The sequence below is a fragment of the Periplaneta americana genome, chromosome 11 (genome assembly GCF_040183065.1).
Source record: "Periplaneta americana isolate PAMFEO1 chromosome 11, P.americana_PAMFEO1_priV1, whole genome shotgun sequence".
NCBI lineage: Eukaryota > Metazoa > Arthropoda > Insecta > Blattodea > Blattidae > Periplaneta > Periplaneta americana.
Window position 1 is genome coordinate 8,859,685 of NC_091127.1, and position 24,801 is coordinate 8,884,485.

The following is a 24,801-nucleotide window of genomic DNA, read 5'->3' on the forward strand; positions in this document are numbered from 1 at the left end:
TTGTATTCCAATGGATACCATCCCATTGTGGAATCCTGGGAAACGAGAATGTGGATGCTTTAGCAAAGAAGGGCAGCACTGCTACTTACAGACCTGTTACTAAATCTACGTATTACTCTGTGAAAAGATTTATTAAATCTACATACTTAGACTTCAACAAACAAAATTTGATAACACAATCCTATGGGAAAAAATGGAACTCTTTGCATCAAAATCCACAGTTAATTCCCGATTTACCACGGAAATCGTCTGTAGCTGCATTTAGATTGGCAACAGGCCATGATTGTTTGGCCAAACACCTGCATAGAATTGAAATATATCAGTCCCCTAACTGCCCATTGTGCAACTCAAACCAAGAAATGGATTCGGAACACCTCAAAATCTGTGCTTCAGTGGCTGGTCATGATAATATTGTGAATTTTATTAGTAACAACAATGTAATTTATTCGTCACAACAATGATTCCTTTCTACAATTCGCCTCGTCAACAATTGGATTTTCACTCAACACAGTATTCGTTATAGCACTCCACCGACGACAATGACAATTTACTTGGACTAGTACGAACAACAATGAACTGTTAATCTCAACTAATATTTACAAAGCACTATTTACAAATCAGAACTATCAGTTCTCAGTTCACAGTTCTTCTAGCGCAGTCCCTCGAGTTCACAGTATCTCGAACCAAAGACCTTCAGAGACAGTCCACTGTACTCGAACTCAGGTCCCTCCAACTGCGGTCCACTGCACTCGAACTCAGGTCCCTCCAACTGCGGTCCACTGCACTCGAACTCAGGCCTTCGGATGCTGATACAGTTGCGGACGCACACTCGAGTCGAACTCCGGTACACAAGACTGGCTTGCTTGCTCTGGCTTTCTCACTGACTGGCTGACTAATCAACTGAAAACTGCTGTCGTTCCTTCGCGTCCTTAATTTATAACCACAGCGACGTAGCCTCGAAAGTTCCACGCGTCTCTAGAGATGGCACTCCAGAAAAATCCAGAGCCCTCTCCTCTCTACCAGCACCAGATGCGCACGCACTCTCTCTCCACTCTCTCGCCGCGTTGGCCCTTTCCCCTCTCCGCCGCGCGCCATCCCAAAGTTCTCCGCGCGATCTTCTCTCTTGCGGGACGCTGGTCGTGAGTTCGAATCTCACGTTGCTGTCACAATATCTTTGAAAAATATTGGAGTGCAAGAGGTCAAATGACTTTATTGTCAAACGCCTGGCATTAGAAAACAACAACTACATATTTTGAAACTTTGTAGCTCTGAGATGTAACAGTTTTAACATTATATTGATTGCACAACAATGTCATAAACAAGAAGTTATTGCTAAGCAACAATGAATCTTAAAGGTCCATTTACACGATCATTTTTGTTTTAATTCAAGACTGAGTTCATTTCAGACTTTGCTTTATACGAAATGACGTACTGAAGCCAAAAATAAAAGTCTGAAATGAAATTAAGTCTGATAGTCTTGTCTCATGTCATTTCAAGCCATTCTGCTTCACTTGTAAATGAAAACTTCAGTTGAAGCTCCATCTTTACTCTCTGATCTTGTTGTCTAGATTCTGAATACACAGTTCTCACTGTTATGAGAAAAATGGCAGTTGATTAGGAAATATTTATGGAGGACCTTACTGAACTGTATAAGAGTTATGTTTATGAAAGAAAAAAGGTAGCAATGTTAACAATATCTAATGTCACATTTATATAATGTGCTATTAGACACGCTAAAGAGATTTCAGTCAAATTGCACAAAGAAAATGACATCACGAAAAATCTAAGGCATGAAGCCACATTACTATAATGAATGTAATACGATGCAAGAAAGTTATTTATTCTTCAAAATCGGATTCAGATGCCACTAAAATCCATAAACATTCCTTATCTTAGCTTATTAGACCTTCTTTCTTACTTCATCTCGCCAAAAAATTGTAATCTTGTAAAATTTTGACTTGCTCCACATCTTAAAGCTACAATGCTAATGTAAGATCTATGTATAACAATAAATTACATAAAAAATTACGATCATTATGAGAACATGAAAGGAAATTTCGTTGGCAAAAGTTTTATTTACATCGTAACACTGGACAGAAAAAATATTGTATATCAAATTTTAATTAATTCATTTTTACCACTATTATTATCATTTTACAAACAAATGAGGGAGGGGGGCAAAATGCTTACCCTAGCAAACCAGTTAAACGCACAGTTATTATATTATGAGATGATAATAAATTTTCTAAATTTCATAATTTACAATTTTTCTGATTGCTACGAAAATGGCACCAAGCAGGAAATGAAACTAGAACTGATACCCAAATCCAAATATAACTTCTGATTTCAGTTGGTGTAATTTTTTTAATGAAATGACCATGGAAGTGGGCCTATACCTGGTTATCTAAAAACAAAACTGTAAATACTAGAAAATGCTTAGAACATTATTAAAAAAAAAAAAGGTTATAGCAAATCACATAATAGTACATTATGCAACGAGCCTATAATGGTAGTAATTAAGACGCAAGTATGTTTATGAAACGAGCGCAAGTAAGTTTCATAATTTTCATACGAGCGTCTTAATTACCATTATAGTCAAGTTTCATACGACTTTTTATGCTCGACCATATTGATTTTTTCTGGCAATTGGTGAAATGAATTTGCAGGAATGTGCTTTGTGAAAGGATGGAAGATGACGGTGAATTGATGTTAATTTGTGTGTTGTTTTTTTCGACTGAGTTTAATATTGCCTAATCTCGCACTAGTTGTCTTTCGATTGCATATCCGAGAATAATCGATACTTGCGCTTTCATATTGCTACAATGGTATTTCCTGATTGGTGAAACACCTGAACTTTAATGAATAGGTGTACTTTAATGAGGTCCATTAAAGGGCTGCTACCAGGCGTATAATTACTACATTTCGGCATGGTCGAGCATAAAAAAACATTGCTGATAACTACATTAACATATCAAAGACTTTGTGAAATGTAATAAGGATGTGAGAGTTACGGTAACTGCATGGAAAATCTACAACTGAATAATAGCTTAATTAACAATATAACCAAAAACACTAAGAAAATTAATAATATTTTTAAAACTAACTAAATGAACTTTGTGTTCACACAAATGAAAGTATATCCATGTACAAAAGCATTTAATGCTACTTATACTTACAAGATATATGCGTGCAGAATATTCAAAGGATTTTGGATTAGTGACATCATACACTAAACACGCAACATCACATTGTACTTCTGAAGGCTGAAGTGGCTCAGACACGTTTCTTACGTCAATATCACGCAAAATAAGATACTTTTCTTGACCGTAGACTTGAACCACATTCACTGTACACTGAGGATTTCCTTCAAGTTCTGACAGATGTATGTCCTAATAATAAAATTCATAGAACACATTAATTAATAGAAGATGACTATTATGAAACAATTAGTTAACAAATAGGTATCTCCTTACACCTGATTTTGTCTTTTTATTTTCCATTTTGGAAGTATTTATTTAAACTTGGCCCAGAAACGAACGAAATTTATGCATATAGCAAAGTTGTTGTACACTGATCATGGTAGACACAATTCAGGAAGTAGGAAAGAGCAGTGTACTACTTAAAAAAATGCCCTTTTTTGGTAACAGATAATCCACAGAACAGTTAACTGAGAATCAGATAATCGAGATTCTACTTATTTTAAAATCCTATTTAGGTGTTTTTGTAATATGAAGAGACAAGTTAAAAGATTAGTTACAGCTTAAAGGAGTAAAATTTTGGAAATTTTCAACATTTTTTTTCCTCCATTACTGTATCTCGTACAATAATGAAAATTAGTATGTGTAAAACACTGTCCTTCTGCTATATGATAAATATATTTTTACGATTTAAAAAAATTATTTATATTTTTTCAAAATTCACTGTGCACTGATGAAGCATTTCCCTCATAACTAAAAAAGTATCCAACATTCTGTGATGAAATTTGTTTTGTGTATTTATGCATGTCATATCTACAATATGATGCAAAATCATTTCTCTATCTTTGATAGATTGTCTGATAAAAAATAAATTCATTTTAAAAAATGGTCAAATATCAATATTTTCTTCAAACACAAAATAAAAAATTTATATATTATTTATTAAGGAATGTAATTGAAAGAGCAGATTATCAAGGTTGGCATATGATTGGACCCCAACAAGAAGAAAAAGAGGAAGACCTATGACAACATGGAAAAAGAGCATTCTGGAAGCTATGGAAAGAAGACAATTAGGAGAAGATCTATGGAGAGATAGAGGGGAGTGGTATCTTGCAGTGTGATAAATTTATCAGTGACTGTAAATTAATATTTGGCTGTCAGAAAATGTCAAAAGGTATTGTAAACTGACTAATATATATAATTGAAAGAGCACGATATTGTAAACATGAGTTTCAGCAATAAAATAAAAGAGAGAGAACATGAAAAAGTTGACAAGTTTATGAGTTATGAGGGAAACGCTTCATCACTGTACAGTGAACTGCCACCATTTTGAATTTTGAAAAAAAAAAAAATATATATATATATATATAAATCATTTTTTTAATCGCAAAAATATGTTTTTCATATAGCAGAAGGACAGTGTTTTACACATACACATTTATTGTAGAAGATACAGTAATGGAGGAAAAAAATGCTGAATATTTCCAAAAATTTTACTGCTGTAAGCTGTACCTAACCCCTTAAGCAAAAATATGATTCAGAAACAGTTTCAAGTGACAAAGATACAGATTGGTGTGTATTAAGAGTGAATGGACTTAAATGTTGCGTTATATTAATGTTTTAGGTTAGGTTATACTGAATACTAGTAGCAAAACTTCTGTGTAATACTAGATACAAATCAGAACATCCAACAAAGACAATCAATTCACTGTAATCTAGAGATCAATAAATTATTCACTACACTGTACTACTTGTAAGAAATGGCAGCCAATAAATGATATTGGATTCGTGCACTGCATATCAAATGTTTCGGAATGTCAAGCAATTCATTCAGTTGAAATGACTATTAATTAAATAAAATTCTCAATAAGTGTCTGTTGGCCTCAAACATTGATACCAGTATTAATTACATGTTCTTAGGAACAACAGTTTATTTCAAAGACTGGAACATGGTCAAAATAATAATAATAATAATAATAATAATAATAATAATAATAATAATAATAATAATAATAATAATAATAATAATAATAATAATGGTGCAAACCAAATCAGTTGTCTCCCCACTGTGCTACTTGTTTAAATTTTATTAATGATATGCACAACTTTCATGTTGCTCTGCGACACAAAAAACAAAAGAACATATCTTCCAAGTATTTACCTTATATTTTAAAGTCGTAAATGATTATTTCATACTTTCATGGAATAGGCATAACGACTGAGAGACTACAATGCAATGACGATTAGAATTACAGTTCAGTAACACATCTTACCTCTAAGTTATCTCCTATGAAGCTACGGCAAAACATAGACTTTCCTGATCCCCGAGGGCCTATGACATGGCATTGGTAAACATTCCGACTAGTTTGCTTTTTTGCCAGATCCAGTATTTTCTCCCTGGTCACTGTATGCAGAAAACATATATATTAAACAATTTTCACAATTCATCATCCTATGGTAAGAGGACAAATACAGACATGGACAAATTATTAACAAAATTGACGATTTTTATTCTAATTCTGTTTACAAAATTTGACTTTTCAATTTAGACTACAGTTGACAATTTTGGATATTTCCATCATTACAGTAGACAGAAATATGCAAAAATGTCAACTGTAGTTTAAATTGAAGAGTCAAGTTTTGTAAAAATATATAATAAAAATCTTCAATTTTGCTAATAATTTATAAATTAGCAAACATGTCAACTGCATTGAAGAGTCAAATTTTGTAAAAATATAAAACAAAAATCTTCAGTTTTGCTAATAATTTGGAAATATCCAAAATGTCAACTGTATTCCAAATTGAAGAATCGAATTTTGTAAAAATATAAAATAAAAACCTTCAGGTTTGCTAATAATTTGTAAATATGCAAAAATATCAAATGTAGTCCAAATTGAGGAGTTAAATTTTGAAAAGTATACAATAAAAATGTTCAATTTTGCTAATAATTTCGAAATATACAAAAATGTCAACTGTAGTCTAAATTGAAGAATCATATTTTGTAAAAATATATAATAAAATCTTCAATTTTGCTAATAATTTGTCCACGTCTGTAGCAGACAGAATTTGATACACTGAAAAAATGAAAGTAAAGGAAACTGTTACACATGAAGATTGTTGTTGTTGTTGTCTAGTGCCTTGCATTTGGCAATGAAGCCATTAGCAGCCGTGCTTTCCAATACTTTTGAACACACACATACAACATGAAAGCCACAACATACATGACGATTGTGGATTAGTGAAATTTTCAATTGGCATATTCCCAAGAGTTGAAAACAGAATAATGGAACTCTTGGACATGGTATTTTGTATTCATTTTAATTCATGTATATAGGCACCTATAGGTATCTCCGCAACATGCCACGAAGTCACTTGGGGGGCATGGAAGTAGAGCCCCATGCTTTCCATGACCTCAGCACTAGAATGAGGTGGTGTGGTCGGCACCATGCTCTGACCACTTTTTACCCCCGGGAAAGACCCGGTACTCAATTTTATAGGAGGCTGAGTGAACCTTGAGGCCATCCTGAAAGTTTGGCAACGAGAAAAAAATCCTGTCACCACCTGGGATCGAACCCCGGACCTTCCAGTCCGTAGCCAGCTGCTCTACCAACTGAGCTACCCAGCCACCATATAGGCACCTATTACAAACAATAATTTTGTGCAAGAGTCTTATTGAATTCTTTTTTACCACATAAAAACCCATCATTCCTAGCTGAGTTTAAACCTGTGTCATCTTATGTAAGTGAAAGACAAGACAGTTAATAGTGTCAAAACAAAATAATGACAATATACGAGGGTCATTTCATAAGTAATGGCAACTATATTATATCAGCCAATAAAGTTGCAGGAACAGAAATTCACTATATGCGACTGAAGGTTACTGGAATGTGCTTCGCAATGCTAGTACCAAATTGGGTCCGGGCACAGGAGGCAATGGGTAAGGGAAACTGAAAGATGCGTAAATAGAAATCATTGTTTTATTATTATTAAATAAGTATATAATAAATTTTCAATCTTAAGAAATATCAACTTGCAAATATTTATTTGCTATTTAATAAAATATACGAACGTTTTCGCCATTTGGGGCATCTTCAGATATAACAAAAAACATATAATCTGGACCTATAATAGTAAATTATGCAAATAACAAAGAATAAAGAACAATGTATGTATGCAATACATGAGATTCATGAGCTTTATGTAAAATATGACATAATACAGGATAATTATTGATATAATCTTTGGATTTTGAAATTGAATTGGACGGATATTTTATACATATAGCTCATGTTACAAATAAATATGCAATTATGATTAAAATTTGTCAATAATGTTAAAATTTTAAAATTTATAATGATGATTGATAAAAAAGATATTTTAAGAGTAATCATTAGCTGAGGATTGTCGTAGGATATAAGATAGTTTGCGTAGCTGATGTTCGTGTGTTATGTGTGTGTTTCATCTGAAAATTGAGATGGAGAAATGATAATAAGTGCAAAAATATATACGAGTTATTATATAGAGACGCAGATAATTATTATTATAAGACTACTTACTGGAAAACGTTCGCTAATGAACTAATGTTGTTTTATGTTGAAGATTGCTGTTACGTGTAATCAGATTTGTTGAGATATTTATCAATCATCATTATAAATTTAAAAATTTTAACATTATTGACAAATTTAATCATAATTGTATATTTTATTTGTAACATGAGCTATATGTATAAAATATCCGTCCAATTCAATTTCAAATCCAAAGATTATATCAACAATTATCCTGTATTATTTCACATTTTACATAAAGCTCATGAATCTCATGCAGTGCATACATACATACATTGTTCTTTATTCTTTGTTATTTGCATAATTTACTATTATAGGTCCAGATTATATGTTTTTTGTTATATCTGAAGATGCCCCGAATGGCGAAAACGTTCATATATTTTATTAAATAGCAAATAAATATTTGCAAGTTGATATGTCTTAAGATTGAAAATTTATTATATACTTATTTAATAATTCACCAGGCATATTGAAATATAAAAATGAATTGTAAATTGTTTTATTATGCACAAAAGGAAACAAAGTACATTACTCACAGCTAACACTCTTCAAAATAATGCTACAAGGCTTCCACATATCTTTGCCAAAGATGATGCAGCAATGAATACCATAGGCTGTGTGCAATTCGTCTATATGCACCACCTCTATATGTAATGCTGTTAAAATGTCATCCTTGCTTCCCATGCAGCGGCTTCTTCAATTGCGAAATGAGATCAAAGTTGCATGGACTGAGATCAGGCGAGTAGGGAGGATGTTCCAAGATCTCCCTGCTGCAAAAGGTCCTGATAGGAGCTATAATGTGGGCTGTTGCGTTATAATGAAGGATTATGACATTGTCCAGCAGTGCTGGATGTGTCCTTCGAATTGTATGACGCAGATGGTACATCAGGAATGATCGGTAGTATTGGCCGCTGACAGTGCGGATCGTAGCTCAGAATGACACTGAAGAGCATTTCTGCCATGAAGAATTGTTTTTTTTTATTGGGTTATTTTACGACGCTGTATCAACATCTAGGTTATTTAGCATCTGAATGATATGAAGGTGATAATGCCGGTGAAATGAGTCCGGGGTCCAACATCGAAAGTTACCCAGCATTTGCTCGTATTGGGTTGAGGGAAAACCCCGGAAAAAACCTCAACCAGGTAACTTGCCCCGACCGGGATTCGAACCCGGGCCACCTGGTTTCGCAGCCAGACGCGCTGACCATTACTCCACAGGTGTGGACTAAAGAATTGTAATTTTCACTATGACCGCTGTTCAACTTTACTTACATCCATCTTGGAGCACAACCTCTAGCATACTTGCTTTTGCATGTGCTCTAAACTAGCTACCAATGTATACAGACACAATCTGGCAATGACATTCCATACAGTGTACAATAGATTTTCAAACGTATATACTGAATATAGTTATATATAATAGAAGTAATATAATACAGTTATATGAACACTTTTTAATGTTTGAATAAAATTAATAAAATCGGTTAAAAACCATACATGTTTCGGAAGTATGCTTCCTTAAGCTACGTTACACGGTCGAACATCTGTACCAGCGTCGTGGTACTACCACTGAAGATGGAGGAGCATACCTCCGAAACATGGTTGTTAACCAATTTTATTAATTTTATTCAATCATTAAAAAGTGTTCATATAACTGTATTATATTACTTCTATTATATATAACTATCTTACTCATGAACACTGTTGCATCTGACCTAATTTATGTAATGTAATATATACTGAACTAACCACATTTTCGATTATCAAGAAATGGATTCGGAACACCTCAAAATCTGTGCTTCAGTGGCTAGTCATGATAATATCTTTGAAAAATATTGGAGTGCAAGAGGTCAAATGGCTTTATTGTCAAACGCCTGGCATTATAAAACAACAAACAACAACATTTTCGATTATTTCGACTTATGAAATAACTCTCGTATGTAACCACTAAACTACTAAAAACAACTACACTACTGCAAATCAAGATTAAAAAATATAATATGTTTAACATTTAACACTAAACACTGTTTTGTTAGAATAATTTCAAGGAAAAATTGTTCCAGGGCTGGGATCAATCCCGGGACCCTTTGCTTAGCGTGTGAACGCTCTACCGACTGAGCTACCCCAGGAATTGAAATTATTCAAACCTGCTTTACAGGGAGCTACTACCTGAAAGCCAGATTTGTATAATACATTCATTACTGGAGGTACGTTAACAGAAAGTCACAATTTAAGTCACACAATATTTGTGTGCACTCATAGTTGAGTTCTGGCGTCTTGTCAGCTCATTTCAGTCGTGTGGATACAAAGGAAAAATTGTGACGGTGTCGTGTATAGTTCCTGGAGTAGCTCAGTCAGCAGAGCGTTTGCGTGCTAAGCGAAGGGTCCCGGGAGCGATACCCGGCCCGGAACAATTTTTCCTTGAAATTATTCAAACCTGCTTTACAGGGAGCTACTACCTGAAAACCAGATTTGTATATTGTTTTCTTAGTTAACAGAACAAAATGAAGCAGTGATCTTACCAGAAAACTCACCTTGTATTGCTGATAGTTGATTTTCAGTCTCAGAAATAGGATACCCTAAATAGGCCAGGTATTCCAAGGCTTTTGGCAGGTCTAGCAACGTGACAAGAGCCCATTGTGACATGAAACCTTGCATTGTAATCCAGCCCTGTAAAAATAATTTTATAGGCACTATACATAAAAATAAAAAAAAAAACAAGTACTTTCATCATACTAACACTGTCAGAAGAACAGCACTAGTCTTCAAAATGGATTGATAACTGCAGTAAGGACAAACTGAAGTCAACCTTATCCGTGGCTTATTTCTGACGATTGTGGTATTTTCCATTTGATAGAAAATAAGAGACTCACTGTTATTAACAGAAGTTCTATCTTCTCTCGCAATTTTTTTACCATGCATAGACAATTCTATAAGGAGAAACTGTGAGCTTGTGACATCTTGCATCATTGGCAGCCAACGGATACGTGATTAACTCTAGCAAGTGATGAGTACTGATGGCTATCCATCAACTCCACATGGACTGATGTACAATAAAGATGTGCCAAACATATTTAAACTTGACTGATCACACTACAGTTCTCTGGGTATTGCTAAGTGACAGGTTCACTCATACATACATATTATGGGGAATAAATTATGAAATCCCTTAACTTCCCAAAAGAAAGGTGACAAAGTTGTTTCTCTGCTTCTAGTTCATTTTCCTTCATTCACTTTTGCTACATGCCATCAGAGAGTTTTTCAGTTATGACTTATGAGGGAAGTGGTTCGAAAATGTTAAGTTTTGGAGAACGAGCAACAAACATACCAACAGGCAGTGGCTGTCTAGTACTCTCCTGGTGCATATTTTTATGCTATAACTCGGAAACTAATGGAGATATTTAGAAAATTCTTTCACAGACAAAAAGGGCAAATTCTATACCACAGATCTGGGACAAAACAAAAACAAAATCAATTTTTTTGGACCAGTTAAGCTCGATGTACCCCCCCTTAAAGGTCAACAGAGATACAGCTTCGGATCTCTAGCTTATTACAGACCTTAATGTAAGCTGTGGATTACCTTGGAATTTGTAGGTACAGTTCGACGAACATCAGGGCCCCACAGTGGTGCAGGACATATAGAGAACATATTATTTACTTCAGCTGGCGAAAGAGCACCATCTCTATCCTTATCATAGCGTTCAAACAATGTTGATAGGAACTGTTGACCTTTATGTGAGAGTTCAGAAGTACAGCCAGCAGGGATGCGAATCCTGAATAAGCAGAAATTATTATTCTATAGGATTTCAACGAAATCTAGCCTAAGCCTTAAAAAACAAAAAACAAGGAAAAAAACGCATGCACGCACACACACACTCTCTCTCTCTCTCCCCCTCCCCCGTCCCTCAAATCTGAAGAACATTTTTTATAAAAATCTATCACGAAGATGCCCTGTACCTTCGCACTGCATGTTTTATACATTTCACAATTCAGTTCTTTGTCATTCAATCATATTACAAATGATAGTTAATTTTCTTGAACTGTCTTTCAAAACAACACATAAATCAAACCATTTACTTTGTACTTAAATATAGTGAGGATCACATAAGAACAGTTCCCAAACAGCAAATATCAGCGTCTTGTCAGTGTTGCCAACTGTTACCATATATCACACGATCCTTCGTACTAAATGACTCATTTACTTACCGTACTTATGTTGGATGATTATTCTAAAAAATTCAATCAATTGTAACATGTTTTCGTAGGCAAACTATACGAAAAAGGGATCAACATGTCAAGTATTTTGTCTGGCATTACGAAATTCATTGGTTTGACTAAACAATTGACTCACGAAACTTAACCTAAAAATGTATTTTGTTTGACCACATGAAATTATTAGTACTAACTCCGAAAACTTACCTGACTATAGTCTTGAATTATAACCACAACGCAACACATAAAATAACTATTATGTATTAATATTAATACTGATATTAATTAATTATTAGTATGTTCAAATTTCACTAGCTTCCAGTAACAGGTTCAGAAATCTAGTATAATTTCAATTTTATGGAACTCCAGTACCGACAAATATTGTTGATATTTGTCTCAGCTGCCAACATACTAGTTACAAAATCACTACCATTTGTAGTATTTGCCAGTATCGAAATTCGAAAATAAGTTGGCAAAAGAAAATTCAACCTGTGAACTAGAAAATCACCACAATCCACTAGCATATGTAGTAATGGGGGAAAAATGGTTAGGTTTCACCCTTAGGGTATGAAGTAAGCTGACCCGGACTATACTAATTTTTTTAATACTCTTTAAAAGAAGATACGTAACTGCATTTATAAATTGTATGTTGTAAGTTATGCTTGACAGGAGTTTTCTTCCAAGTCTGCTATACCTGAGAGTCAAAGTTATGAAATCATGGTGCTGAATTACTTATGCAAACATAAGGGAATATGAAAAAGATATTTCTTTTGAGACAGGGTCTACCAGACAGAGTCCAAAGGTAATCAATTAATTACAACTATTACTTATGGCTGTACCTTTACCTATTAAGAAATAACAGGTTTTACAATCAGACCAGAAAAAGTGAAAATGAGTTTTCAAAGTTTATATATTATTTGTAATTTTCTATGTTCTAAGTTTCTACCACACACTAGTTAAGATACATGTGAAGTGCATACTCACGGAGGTCGCAGAAAATCTTTTGATATCTCAAGGTTGTCTGTATATCCAAATTTTCTTAAAACCGCCCAAGTTGTTTCGTTGCGCCCTCGCTGGATAAAGAGACAATGAAGAAACAAAAATCCTGAAAAAAATAATAATACGATTAATAAAACATCATTATTATTTCCACTGTTTCTGCTAGCAGAATCATAACCTTATTACTCAGACCAGGACGAATAGAAGGAATAGTGTACGCACTCCTATGTTCTCTCATGGTCGGTGGTGGACCTGAGAACTAGTGGCGCTTCGATCAATAAAGTCCATTGTTTGTCTGAGGTCAGACACCTCGAAAATACAATTTCTCGCGCGTTTAATGGTGAAAGTTGTTAGGGGTTGTTAGTATGCATTGTTGTTTGGGTTTGTGTAGAAGTCTTCAATTTGTTGTGCTTTGAATTAACCAGTGACAAAAGAATATTGTGTGGTGGTTTACAAAATAATTGCAAAAATGCCATACTGTTTTGCTCCGGGTTGTAGATCGGGATACGGTAGAAATAGTGACAAAAGACATTATTACGTAACAAGGCAGTTAAGTAGTCTGTAGGAACTTGCATAAAAGAAAAAAATTGTTCTTTGTGAAGAAATGCATGGTCAAGGCTGGGAAAGTGCTGTGCCCGAGTTGGTAAATACCACTCCTGCCGTGTTGATTGACAGATTTTTAGTGTATCATGTGGCAGGTTATGTCGTAAATCATTCCTCTTAAGTTTATTGCGTGTACCCTCTGTGTCCATTCCCTTCGACAGAAAAGTAATGTGTCTAAACATTGTGCAGCTCTCACCCAAATCAAGGACTACGGATCTGGTAGGAACGTCAGTTTTTTAACCCATCCCTCCCAAGCTGTGTACGACGCACTTCTTCAAACAGAAATGAAAATTAAAGAAAAGATAAGCTCAGCGAGTGCAATGTGGGGTGACATCTTCTACGACTGTCTTGACACTATTGACGCTCTTACGATCCAGTCTTCGGGAGCAGGTTGTTGCAGAGAACACATCATGGATATTATTCCTAAATTGATTTACCACTACTTAAAGTGCCGATTCTTCTTCAGGACAAAGGAAATCCGAAGAGAATTACAAGCTCGTAAATCCGCCAAGTCATCTCGCAAAATCTCGAAGGTAGCAGGCAACTAATCATTCATCTGGTGAGTAATTTAATTAATTTATAAGCACGTAAAATATCTTTCAACTCTGGTTTTATTTAACATTTTGTAGAGTTTTCTGTCCCTGAATTCGCAACTTGTTAAATACTGAACTTACCACTTTCATAGCGTTTCAGATTCCATTGTATTTTCTGTTACGAACGTTCATAATATTATTAACTGAGAGAAGGCTATTAATTATGAATAAGGGACAATGCAGGTATTCCTAAAGTTACGAATAGGCGGGTTAAATGGTAGAAATTTGCTTTTAAAAAGGACTACGTTTAGCGTAACAAGAACTGTGAACTTCCTCCAAGTCAGGAGTTTCGCGATAGAAGCGCCGCATTGCAGCGGACCCGTGTAAACTCGCTGAGTGCGTACACTATTCCTTCTATTCGTTCTGCTCAGACCATTTGATCCTCTTCAACTTCTTATATTAAAAATATTATTGTATATCAGAGGACTTCCCACATAATAATAATCAAAATATAGCACAATAAAGAAATTTTATCTAACTTTCCGGTAACTTTTTTCTTCTTTCCTTATGAAAAATCAATAAATATTCTCAAGATTGATTTCATACCTGGCAATGTTTAATTTTATTTTGATGTGGAAGAGAAATGACAGTGAATTTTTCTTAGAGTGCTCCTAATCAGGGACAGGTTATCTTATCGTCCTTACAACAAATACACTTCATTTCTCCTAGCCAGGCTTTCACTCATGAAACTCGGACCTAATGACACATAGGTTGACAATTCAATGACTGTGAGGACTCATCTATAAAAAATTGTCGGTTGTATACTCATATATTCATACTCTTTATATATATATATTTCACATATACATAACATTTAGACACTCCATAAGTTTTTTAGTACGGTATTGAAGATAAAGTGTATAGGTTCGTATCATTTTAAATAAATTATATAAAAGACTAATTTGACACTGTAACAGGCCACGAGACCTAAAATGGAAAAGTATGATGATGATGAATTTATGATAGTCCAGCTAGAACATTGACTTCTTTACCTCAATTTTTATTTTATTGGGTTATTTTAAGACGCTGTATCAACATCTAGGTTATTTAGCGTCTGAATGAAATGAAGGTGATAATGCCGGTGAAATGAGTCCAGGGTCCAGAACCGAAAGTTACCCAGCATTTGCTCGTATTGGGTTGAGGGAAAACCCCGGAAAAAACCTCAACCAGGTAACTTGCCCCGACTGGGATTCGAACCCGGGCCACCTGGTTTCGCAGCCAGACGCGCTGACTATTACTCCACAGGTGTGGACTCTTTACCTCAATGAATATGATAAATAATAATGACATGCAAACCTTCAAAGTGACTGAAATATATCGATTATTATTACCTCTTAATGTGATCGAATCTCCGACTACTCCATCTGAAATGTTCTTACGAAGAACTGCCTTCACTTCATCCAAAACTTTAGGCTGTAATGGAGCATCAAAACATCGACGCTGGAAATTGTTTAACTCAATGTCGTTCAAAAGCCCATCATTGTCTACATCACATATCTAAAAGGAAAAAAGTGGTGAAGCAAATTCAGGTTCATGATAAACAGTAAATGTATTATGTTATAGTAGCGATGCTGTTATTCCCGGCATGACTCCTCCTCTTTGCTTACGTCTTAGGAAGTGAAGGCTCTATAAACTCTAGGTAGGTAGTATCGTTCGCCATTTTTGTTCTTTCGTTGCCGAGCTACCATAAGAGAAATCTATTTGCCACACCGTTAAACAGTATCATGTCATAGCTCATATGATAATAAATCAAACTCACTGTAATTCAGCAAATAATTGAGCGGCAAATAACATCTTCGTGTGCTTTCTGCGAACGCCAACGAAAGAGCCAAAATGGCGGGCGATTATATTAAGTATTTATCGAGCCTTAAAAAATGAATAACGTCTTCAACAGCAAATCACAAGATGCACACGTTTAAATGTAGCCGACCTGCAACGTGATTGGTTGCTGGAAATTAGAGCGACGGGACTATAGATAGGGAGTACACAAAATATCTTTCTCTCTTTCGAAACTAGAATGTCTGAAAATGATGTTTCTGTCATGAACCTCTAGAATAAGCTTGAACTCTTACCTTAAAAATCCTAATTAGAGCCTTCTGACAAGCTTCTGTCAACTGAAAAAGAAAGCATTGTATGTATTTATTTCAAGGAACATACAAAGAACTGATATCATTTAAATAATTACAATAATGTGGATAAACAGGAACTACAAGTTCATTGTAAGTCTGATGCTTTTGGCTTAGAAATGGAATTGTTCACACTACTGTATAAGCAGTCATATAGCAGGAGTTTGGAAAATGTTACTCTACCATTATTTTCCACGTGACAGAATAATGCAATTTTGATAAAGTTGCTTAAAGATATCCCTGTTATCTTCTCATATCTGTTTCCACAAACTAAACTCGATTTCTTTTCCGTAATAGAACACTTACATCCTGCTGATCCATGACATACAACGGAGCTGTCGGATGTAACACAGCCTTCTGAGCGTAATAAAACATCTCTGAAATATTCTTCAGGGTTCTTGCTGAACACTGCAACAAAGAAGTATAAATCATGCCAATTATAATCTTCTACAAGGGAGGTGAATGAAGAAAAAAATAAAGAAAGAATGAACATAATAGTTTAATGGACTTCTCTAATTCCATTACTGATGTCTGAAAAGGTAGTGTGTGTGTGTGTGTATGTGTGTGTTTGTGTGCGTGCGCATGTGTGTATTTTAATTACTAACATATTTATTATGAGGCATATAATTTGTGTCAATTTCTCCGGGAATTTTTGAGACAAACATAAATAACAAAAAGTATGAAGACTCACCTAGTTAATACTGCTTCATCCATGATTTTAAACATGTGAGTGCATTCACATGCTTCAAATTAAGTGCCGCTCTACATTTAGTAACAATGTTTCCTACATCACTAAACTCGAAAAAAACTTTTTTTTTCTGTCAAGCACTTCTCCACAATCGTTCAATTTAAATCCAAACGTTTCACCGAGTTTACCTCTCAAATTCTCATATGATGTAATGGAGTTTACACTTTTCACGTTTACCTTAAATATTATTTTTATCTGTTTTGAAATTAGTAATATATTCGATTCTTTTATTTATTGACATACCAACAACTGTTTCGAGAGGATACAGTTAATGAAAGCACTTTTTACCTAATGGAAATATATCCATATTTAGATTTGTACCGTACTTGTCATGTACAAACGTATTTTCAAAGGGAAATATAATTCACTGCCTCAGAGAAAAGTTATGCTGTTAGTTTTAAACGTAAATCTCAAAACTGTGAATAAGTAATAATCAACTTAATTTTATTATTCGAAAGTTTGCTATTCTATTCTGACCAGCCTCATGGTCTAGTGGTCAGAGCTTCTGGCTATAGTTCATGAGGTCCCGGGTTCGATTCCCGGTTAGAACACAGAAATTTTACTTAAAGGGGATTATTCCTGTGTTCGTCCATGGTCTGGAATTTAGGTTAAGTTTAGATTTAAGACCTCTCCTGGCACCACATTATCATAATCATCCTATCACATCATCGGGGTAATGTAACTCCGCCTTCCAGGCACCCCAACCTCAGAAGTGGGTTACAACTAAGCCACAGCCAGGAGAGAAGACCAGAAATGTCGAAAAGACAACCTGGTGGCATTGGATATAAAAAAAAAATAATAAAAAAAACTTTTCACCAATCACAGAAAAACTGATTTTTTTTTATCAAACTAAACACCCAACTTTCATATACAAACTCAGTACACAAACTGCAACTGCAAAAGTACAGTGGTCGAAACAGAAGACTGGCCCCTTATTGTAATCGAATTACCAGATTTTAGAAAGAGAAGAAGGTAGTTACGCTCTCACTTGCACACAGTGTAGACATGACTATTTTATAAGGTTTGAGGGGGACGAATCCCAGGAAAGTATGTATTTCATATGCTAGGAAGAGGAGCTGACAACAAGGTGGAAGTTTTCTTGGAAAACCATAAAACTTAATAAGGGTTTCACATTGAGTTTCAATAGATGTAGACTAGGTCACTGTCCTCATATCTCCATCTCTTTCTGAAGTGTTTGTGCAAAGATTTTCCCTACCCTACCTGCTTTGCAGTTAGAAAATAACAGTACTATTGTGCTTTTAAGTAAGCAATTTCCGAGAGAAAAATAGCTATTGTCGGAATTTTTAGTATGAGTTTGTATTAACAAAATAATAATTAATATCAACTAAACCGATTAATTTTAATCAACTCGATTATTCGATTAAATATTTTTGATCGATTAATCTTACAACAGAAATTGATCGATTAATTGATTAAAACCCACTACACTAACATATATATATAAAATGTGTGTGTGTGTGAGGGAAAAAATGCAAATCAACCATAATCCTAGCACAGAAAACATATGAGACATTTTGAAATAAAATTCGATGAAAACTAGAGTAATTTTTTCTAAAGATTTTTAAAATGAGATACAGCTTTGTTTCACTCTCAATAACGCTTATGAGTTGTCTACATATGTCCCGCATGTCAAATAAACTATGCCCTTGCAACTCTGAGCAAATGTCTTCATTTTGGTTGACTCGATTCTTTTGCAACAATGTTTGACTAAACCCAAACTTTCTCCATCACACAGCAGTACCAAAATAATGCAATTAAGAAATATATTTTACCTCTACCCAACTTTCAATCTCTGGAAACTCTTCCATTATGCTGAGCACAGACTGTAACAAAAGAATAAAAATCCAAATGACAAAACTGATCCATTACTGCTAAGGTATTTACTTACTTACAAATGGCTTTTAAGGAACCCGAAGGTTCATTGCCGCCCTCACATAAGCCCGCCATCGGTCCCTATCCTGTGCAAGATTAAGCCAGTCTCTATCATCATACCCCACCTCCCTCAAATCCATTTTAATATTATCCTCCCATCTACGTCTCGGCCTCCCTAAAGGTCTTTTTCCCTCCGGTCTCCCAACTAACACTCTATATGCATTTCTGGATTCGCCCATACGTGCTACATGCCCTGCCCATCTCAAACGTCTGGATTTCAAGTTCCTAACTGCTAAGGTATTACAAATCGAAAAAGTCTAATCAGTATCTTACATCACTTGTTGACATATCAACAAGGTCCACTTTATTTCCAACTAAGACAACTGGGCGGTGAGGTTCTGGTGAGGATGCATCTCTTAAAAATGGTAGCCAGTATGTAGTCACTTTGTCTAAACTGTCTTCGTCCTCTACAGAATACACAATACACACTACATGAGCACGCTGGACTTCAACCGTGAGCATTTCATTTGTTTGTTCCACAGCTGGAAATGAGACAAAAGTTGAAATTAGTTCATTTGTAGGGGGATAGAGGGCAGGAGTAATACAGTGCAAGAATGGATTACAAGTGCTAGACCCAGAGCACTGAAGGATACATTTTCTGTATATCAATGAACAAGGAAACTAGCCAATAATGAAACATGCTATCGTCAATGACTTCAGTATTCTGAAACAAATATCAGGTTTGTTGTTTTTGTTGCTTGACGAAAATGAACTTAATTGAGTCGCCTAGAATCAAATTACACTTTCTTCAAATTATGAAATATGGAATTAAGGTATGTTTCAGTGCAGAATTTTGCAGGGAATGCAATAAACTCCTCATTACCTGAGTAATCCACAATATTTGTGGGTACTTGTTCAGGAGTGACATCAGCTGGAATTGTTATCATTTCTGCTCTTGCTGGTACATCTTCCGGAAACTCCTCACTTACTAGTGACATAATAAGAGACGTCTTGCCCACTCCCCTCTCTCCAACAAGCAGAATCCGCACATTTCGGCGAACACCCACACGAAACACCATTCTGCCATTAAAAAAATAGACATCACGTATTAAATCCACAGACAGTTTACAAGCTAACAAAACTGAGACATACTCGTAAATATCTGCTAAAAATGAGTTTACTGCAATTGTGTTTTTAATTTATAAATTACAAGAACATATATTATTTATTCAGTGATAGGTACTTGACTTTGCATTATTCACCCTCCAACCATCCTCTTCTAGGAATGACATGCCTAACAAATATTTTTTCCCTGTGTAGCATTGCCCTTAGTACACTACGGGAGGCAATCTACATAGAAAACATGATGATTAATGGAGCAATGGTAGAGAAACTTACTACCAAGCACCGTCTTTGTCCATCACAAATTATTCCTCTTGGAACGATCGCCATCAAACTCAGTCTCCATCTGTAGCTTGAAGCTCTGCTTACTTTTTTTTCTCTTGGTCATTTTAATAACAGACACTGTATATATTATACTGGCCTCAATACTGCAGACCTCTGCTGACTGGCTTATTGAGTTAGAAGTACCAGAGTATTGTAGCTGTAGCATGGGTGTTCAGGATTTAATTGTACAACTGCAGTCATTTGGGGTAACTCTGTACTGGTCAGTGTAACTTTGTACCAGTTACCAATTTTATTAATAAATAATAGTTATGTTACTGGTTGTTCTTTATGGTTGTGAAACTTGGACTCTCACTTTGAGAGAGGAACATAGGTTAAGGGTGTTTGAGAATAAGGTGTTTGGGGCTAAGAGGGATGAAGTTACAGGAGAAAGGAGAAAGTTACACAATGCAGAACTGCACGCATTGTATTCTTCACCTGACATAATTAGGAACATTAAATCGAGACGTTTGAGATGGGCAGGGCATGTAACATGTATGGGCGAATCCAGAAATGCATATAGAATGTTAGTTGGGAGGCCGAAGGGAAAAAGACCTTTGGGGAGGCTGAGACGTAGATGGGAGGATAATATTAAAATGGATTTGAGGGAGGTGGGATATGATGATAGAGACTGGATTGATCTTGCTCAGGATAGGGACCAATGGCAGGCTTATGTGAGGGCGGCAATGAACCTCTGGGTTCCTTAAAAGCCAGTAAAGTAAGTAATAATAATAATCCGTGGCGCCACATCCTTTGAAGGGTCCAGACCGACCAATCAGCTGCTGGCCTCACATTCACATGTCATAGCAGAGGTGGACGATCATCCAACCAGAATGATGGAGGTATTGTGTGATCAGCACGATGATCTCCCCAGCTGTTGTAGCTGGTTTTTGCAACCGGATTTCGCTACCTATCGTAGCTCAAGTGCATCACGATGCTGGGTAGGCACAAGTCCCATACACTGGCTGAAATTTCATGAGAAAATTTCTTCCCCATGAAGACTTGAACCAGCACGCATTCTGTAAAGCAAGTCCTAGGCAGGATGCCTTAGACCATGACGTGACGGCACAGGATTCCCAAGTTTATTAGAAGATTTAATTTCGCATTTTCTAAGTGTGATATCTTTGGACTGAAGCCATCTCCATGATCTACGATCTCTTTGCTTTGCTTTCTATCTATTATGTCCTGAAGAATATTTAAGGCTCCACGTGGTTAAATATTGCATTCTGTTTATAGCAGCTGGTTTATGAATGATTTTCAACTTTATAATGTAAGTATATAATTTTATCTTATGCTTACAATTACTGCAAATGCTAATGCTTATTCTTTCTTCTTTAAAATACAATAATAACCTCGTGACATACATAATTCACCGCGGAAGTTAAGAGGTCTAGGAGTTTTCAGAGCTCAATGGGAAGCATTTCTTCAGCACATAAATGTATGTTGGCTGCTTCTGGATGAAAACAATCCTTATATTGCTGCTACCCAAAACCTTCAAGACGAAATTGATCTGAGTATTAGTCACTTACCCCTTCCGCCAGGCCACGTTAATGATTTTCGGCCAAAATGTTTGAGAAGAACACTTCGTGAGGACTCCTTTAAGAAATAGAGTGAAAGGTGTCACATTTTATTCCCACTGGAAGAAAGGGAATGCATTGATTTCCAACAAGAAGGGTCTCTCCTGCAGCCAATGGACTGAATCGATCAAAATGAGCTGCAACGTTATTCCAGTCAGAAGAGAACATGTGATGAGCAAGAAACCTTAGCCCATGTTCTGGTTTTTTCCAGAAGGGAGAATTACTGAGAATTGACCGTCATAATAAAATTCGCTCCATGATTGCCAATGAACTTTGCCGGGCTGATAAGTATGAGGTGTACGAGGAAATTGGGTGCCTTTCTGCTGACGGTTCAACTTGAAGAGCAGATATCATTGTTATAAACCAAAAAAAATTGTGGACTCATTCTCGATCCCACGATCATTCTCAATCCCAAAGAACAGCAAGGAACAACCTAGAGAAATGTGCAAAGAAAAACGGGCAATTTATCTGCCATGCTGCAGTGATTTGGGGACCAAATATCTTGTTGTTTTCTAATGCCAGGCGTTTGACAATAAAGTCATTTGACCTCTTGCACTCCAATATTTTTCAAAGATATTATCATGACCAGCCACTGAAGCACAGATTTTGAGGTGTTCCGAATCCATTTCTTGGTTTGAGTTGCACAATGGGCAGTTAGGGGACTGATATATTCCAATTCTATGCAGGTGTTTGGCCAAACAATCATGGCCTGTTGCCAATCTAAATGCAGCTACAGACGATTTTCGTGGTAACTAGGGAATTAACTGTGGATTTTGATGCAAAGAGTTCCATTTTTTCCCTTGGGATTGTGTTATCAAATTTTGTTTGTTGAAGTCTAAGTATGTAGATTTAATAAATCTTTTCACAGAGTAATACGTAGATTTAGTAACAGGTCTGTAAGTAGCAGTGCTGCCCTTCTTTGCTAATGCATCCGGATTCTCGTTTCCCAGGATTCCACAATGGGATGGTATCCATTGGAATACAATTCTTTTATTGAGTGATATTAATTGAGAGAGCATTTTAGTTATTTCTGCTGTTTGAGATGAAGGTGTGTGTTTAGAGACTATTGATAGAATAGCTGCTTTGGAGTCTGACAATATAACTGCATTTTTAAATTTACTGATGTGGCAATGAATCTTCATTTAGAATTGATTAGGAGGCTGATTATATTAAATCCTGGTTGGGACGGCTATCAACTATCTATAAAATAAAATTAATCCGACAGTGCTGTTTTGGTTCGATTTCAGAGTTACTTTATACCGCTACAAAGTTTGCATGATAACATTGATTCTATTATAAGCATTTAAATTTGATTATGAATAAACATAATTAATTTGTTTATTAAATAACATGAGACAATTATTACATAAAATTAATATAAAATGTAACTACTAGACCTACTACAGACACACTTTAAGTTTATATGGAAGAACTAATTTTTTACTAAGTCCTGCAAAGTTCACTTATTAATGAAATGTCTTTGACCTTGGTTATTCAATTACTGTTATAATTTTTACACTCGTCTTGGATTTCCGTAATGCGTTGAAATTTTTAGATGGCAAGATGTCAAAGGATTCTCCAAAGAGAAGACATTACGCAATAAAGGCAAGGTATTCCAGTGAAACAGGCACTAGATGATACTGTATAAACACTGCAAACCTTGGTCGACAAGAAGGTGCATGTTTGTATTCCGTCCCAAGACAAACACTAGTAAATAAATTGAAAAATAAACACAGAAATAATTTTGCGAGGCCAAATGCCTTTCAACGACAATGTTGGTACTTTGTGCTATAATGACTTTGTAATATATAAAGGATTACTGTTTAGGGCGTCTGGCTGCGAAACGAGGTGGCCCGGGTTCGAATCCCGGTTGGGGCAAGTTACCTGGTTGAGGTTTTTTCCGGGGTTTTCCCTCAACCCAATACGAGCAAATGCTGGGTAACTTTCGGTGCTGGACCCCGGACTCATTTCACCGGCATTATCACCTTCATTTCATTCAGACGCTAAATAACCTAGATGTTGATACAGCGTCGTAAAATAACCCAATAAAATAAATACTGTTTAGGCCTACAGTCAATGGCAATGAACTGCATGGTCCCATCTCCAGATACAAAGTCAGTTGTAAGGTCAAGAAGGGAAGGCATTGGATGTGGCTTGACCAGTTTGAAGTAATAAAGAAAATTAATAAGTTGATAAATAAAGGCAGCACGTATGAACTGATTTGTTAAGACTGTGAAGAATTTGATTAGCGAATTTAAAATAACTTATATCAAACATACATGTAGGTAATACTTACTTACAAATGGCTTTTAAGGAACCCGAAGGTTCATTGCCGCCCTCACATAAGCCTGCCATCGGTCCCTATCCTGTGCAAGATTAATCCAGTCTCCATCATCATATCCCACCTCCCTCAAATCCATTTTAATATTATCTTCCCATCTACGTCTCGGCCTCCCTAAAGGTCTTTTTCCCTCCGGCCTCCCAAGTAACACTCTATATGCATTTCTGGATTCGCCCATACGTGCTACATGCCCTGCCCATCTCAAACGTCTGGATTTAATGTTCCTAATTATGTCAGGTGAAGAATACAATCGTGCACGTAACTAGTCTTTATAGAACAGGAGGGGTAACATTAGTAGCAAAAGAACTAGCTAGATATAGAATAGACTTCGTGGGAGTACAAGAGGTTAGGTTAGATGGGAATGGCATATCACAAATAGGAGATTACTTGTTGTATTATGGGGAAGAAAACAATAATCACCAATTAGGAACAGGATTCTTTGTTCATAAAAGAATAAAATCAGCAGTAAAAAAGGTCGAATTTATCAGTGACAGGTTATCATAT

General features: G+C 35.6%; 1 protein-coding gene across 3 annotated transcripts in view; it reads right to left on the reverse strand.

Moving 5' to 3' along the window:
- Miro (mitochondrial Rho GTPase) overlaps positions 1-24,801 on the reverse strand; it is a 53,625-nt gene that overhangs the window by 17,750 nt on the left and 11,074 nt on the right. For all 3 annotated transcript variants that reach the window (XM_069838921.1, XM_069838919.1, XM_069838920.1), the window contains exons 2-12: positions 19,820-20,016; positions 19,270-19,478; positions 18,837-18,887; positions 16,602-16,703; positions 16,242-16,283; positions 15,501-15,666; positions 12,959-13,079; positions 11,343-11,535; positions 10,297-10,432; positions 5,471-5,601; positions 3,177-3,389 (exon numbers count right to left, since the gene is read on the reverse strand). In XM_069838921.1, coding sequence (XP_069695022.1) covers positions 3,177-3,389; positions 5,471-5,601; positions 10,297-10,432; positions 11,343-11,535; positions 12,959-13,079; positions 15,501-15,666; positions 16,242-16,283; positions 16,602-16,703; positions 18,837-18,887; positions 19,270-19,478; positions 19,820-20,015 — 1,560 coding nt within the window. In that variant the 5' untranslated portion in view covers position 20,016. The remainder of the gene's footprint in view (positions 1-3,176; positions 3,390-5,470; positions 5,602-10,296; positions 10,433-11,342; positions 11,536-12,958; positions 13,080-15,500; positions 15,667-16,241; positions 16,284-16,601; positions 16,704-18,836; positions 18,888-19,269; positions 19,479-19,819; positions 20,017-24,801) is intronic.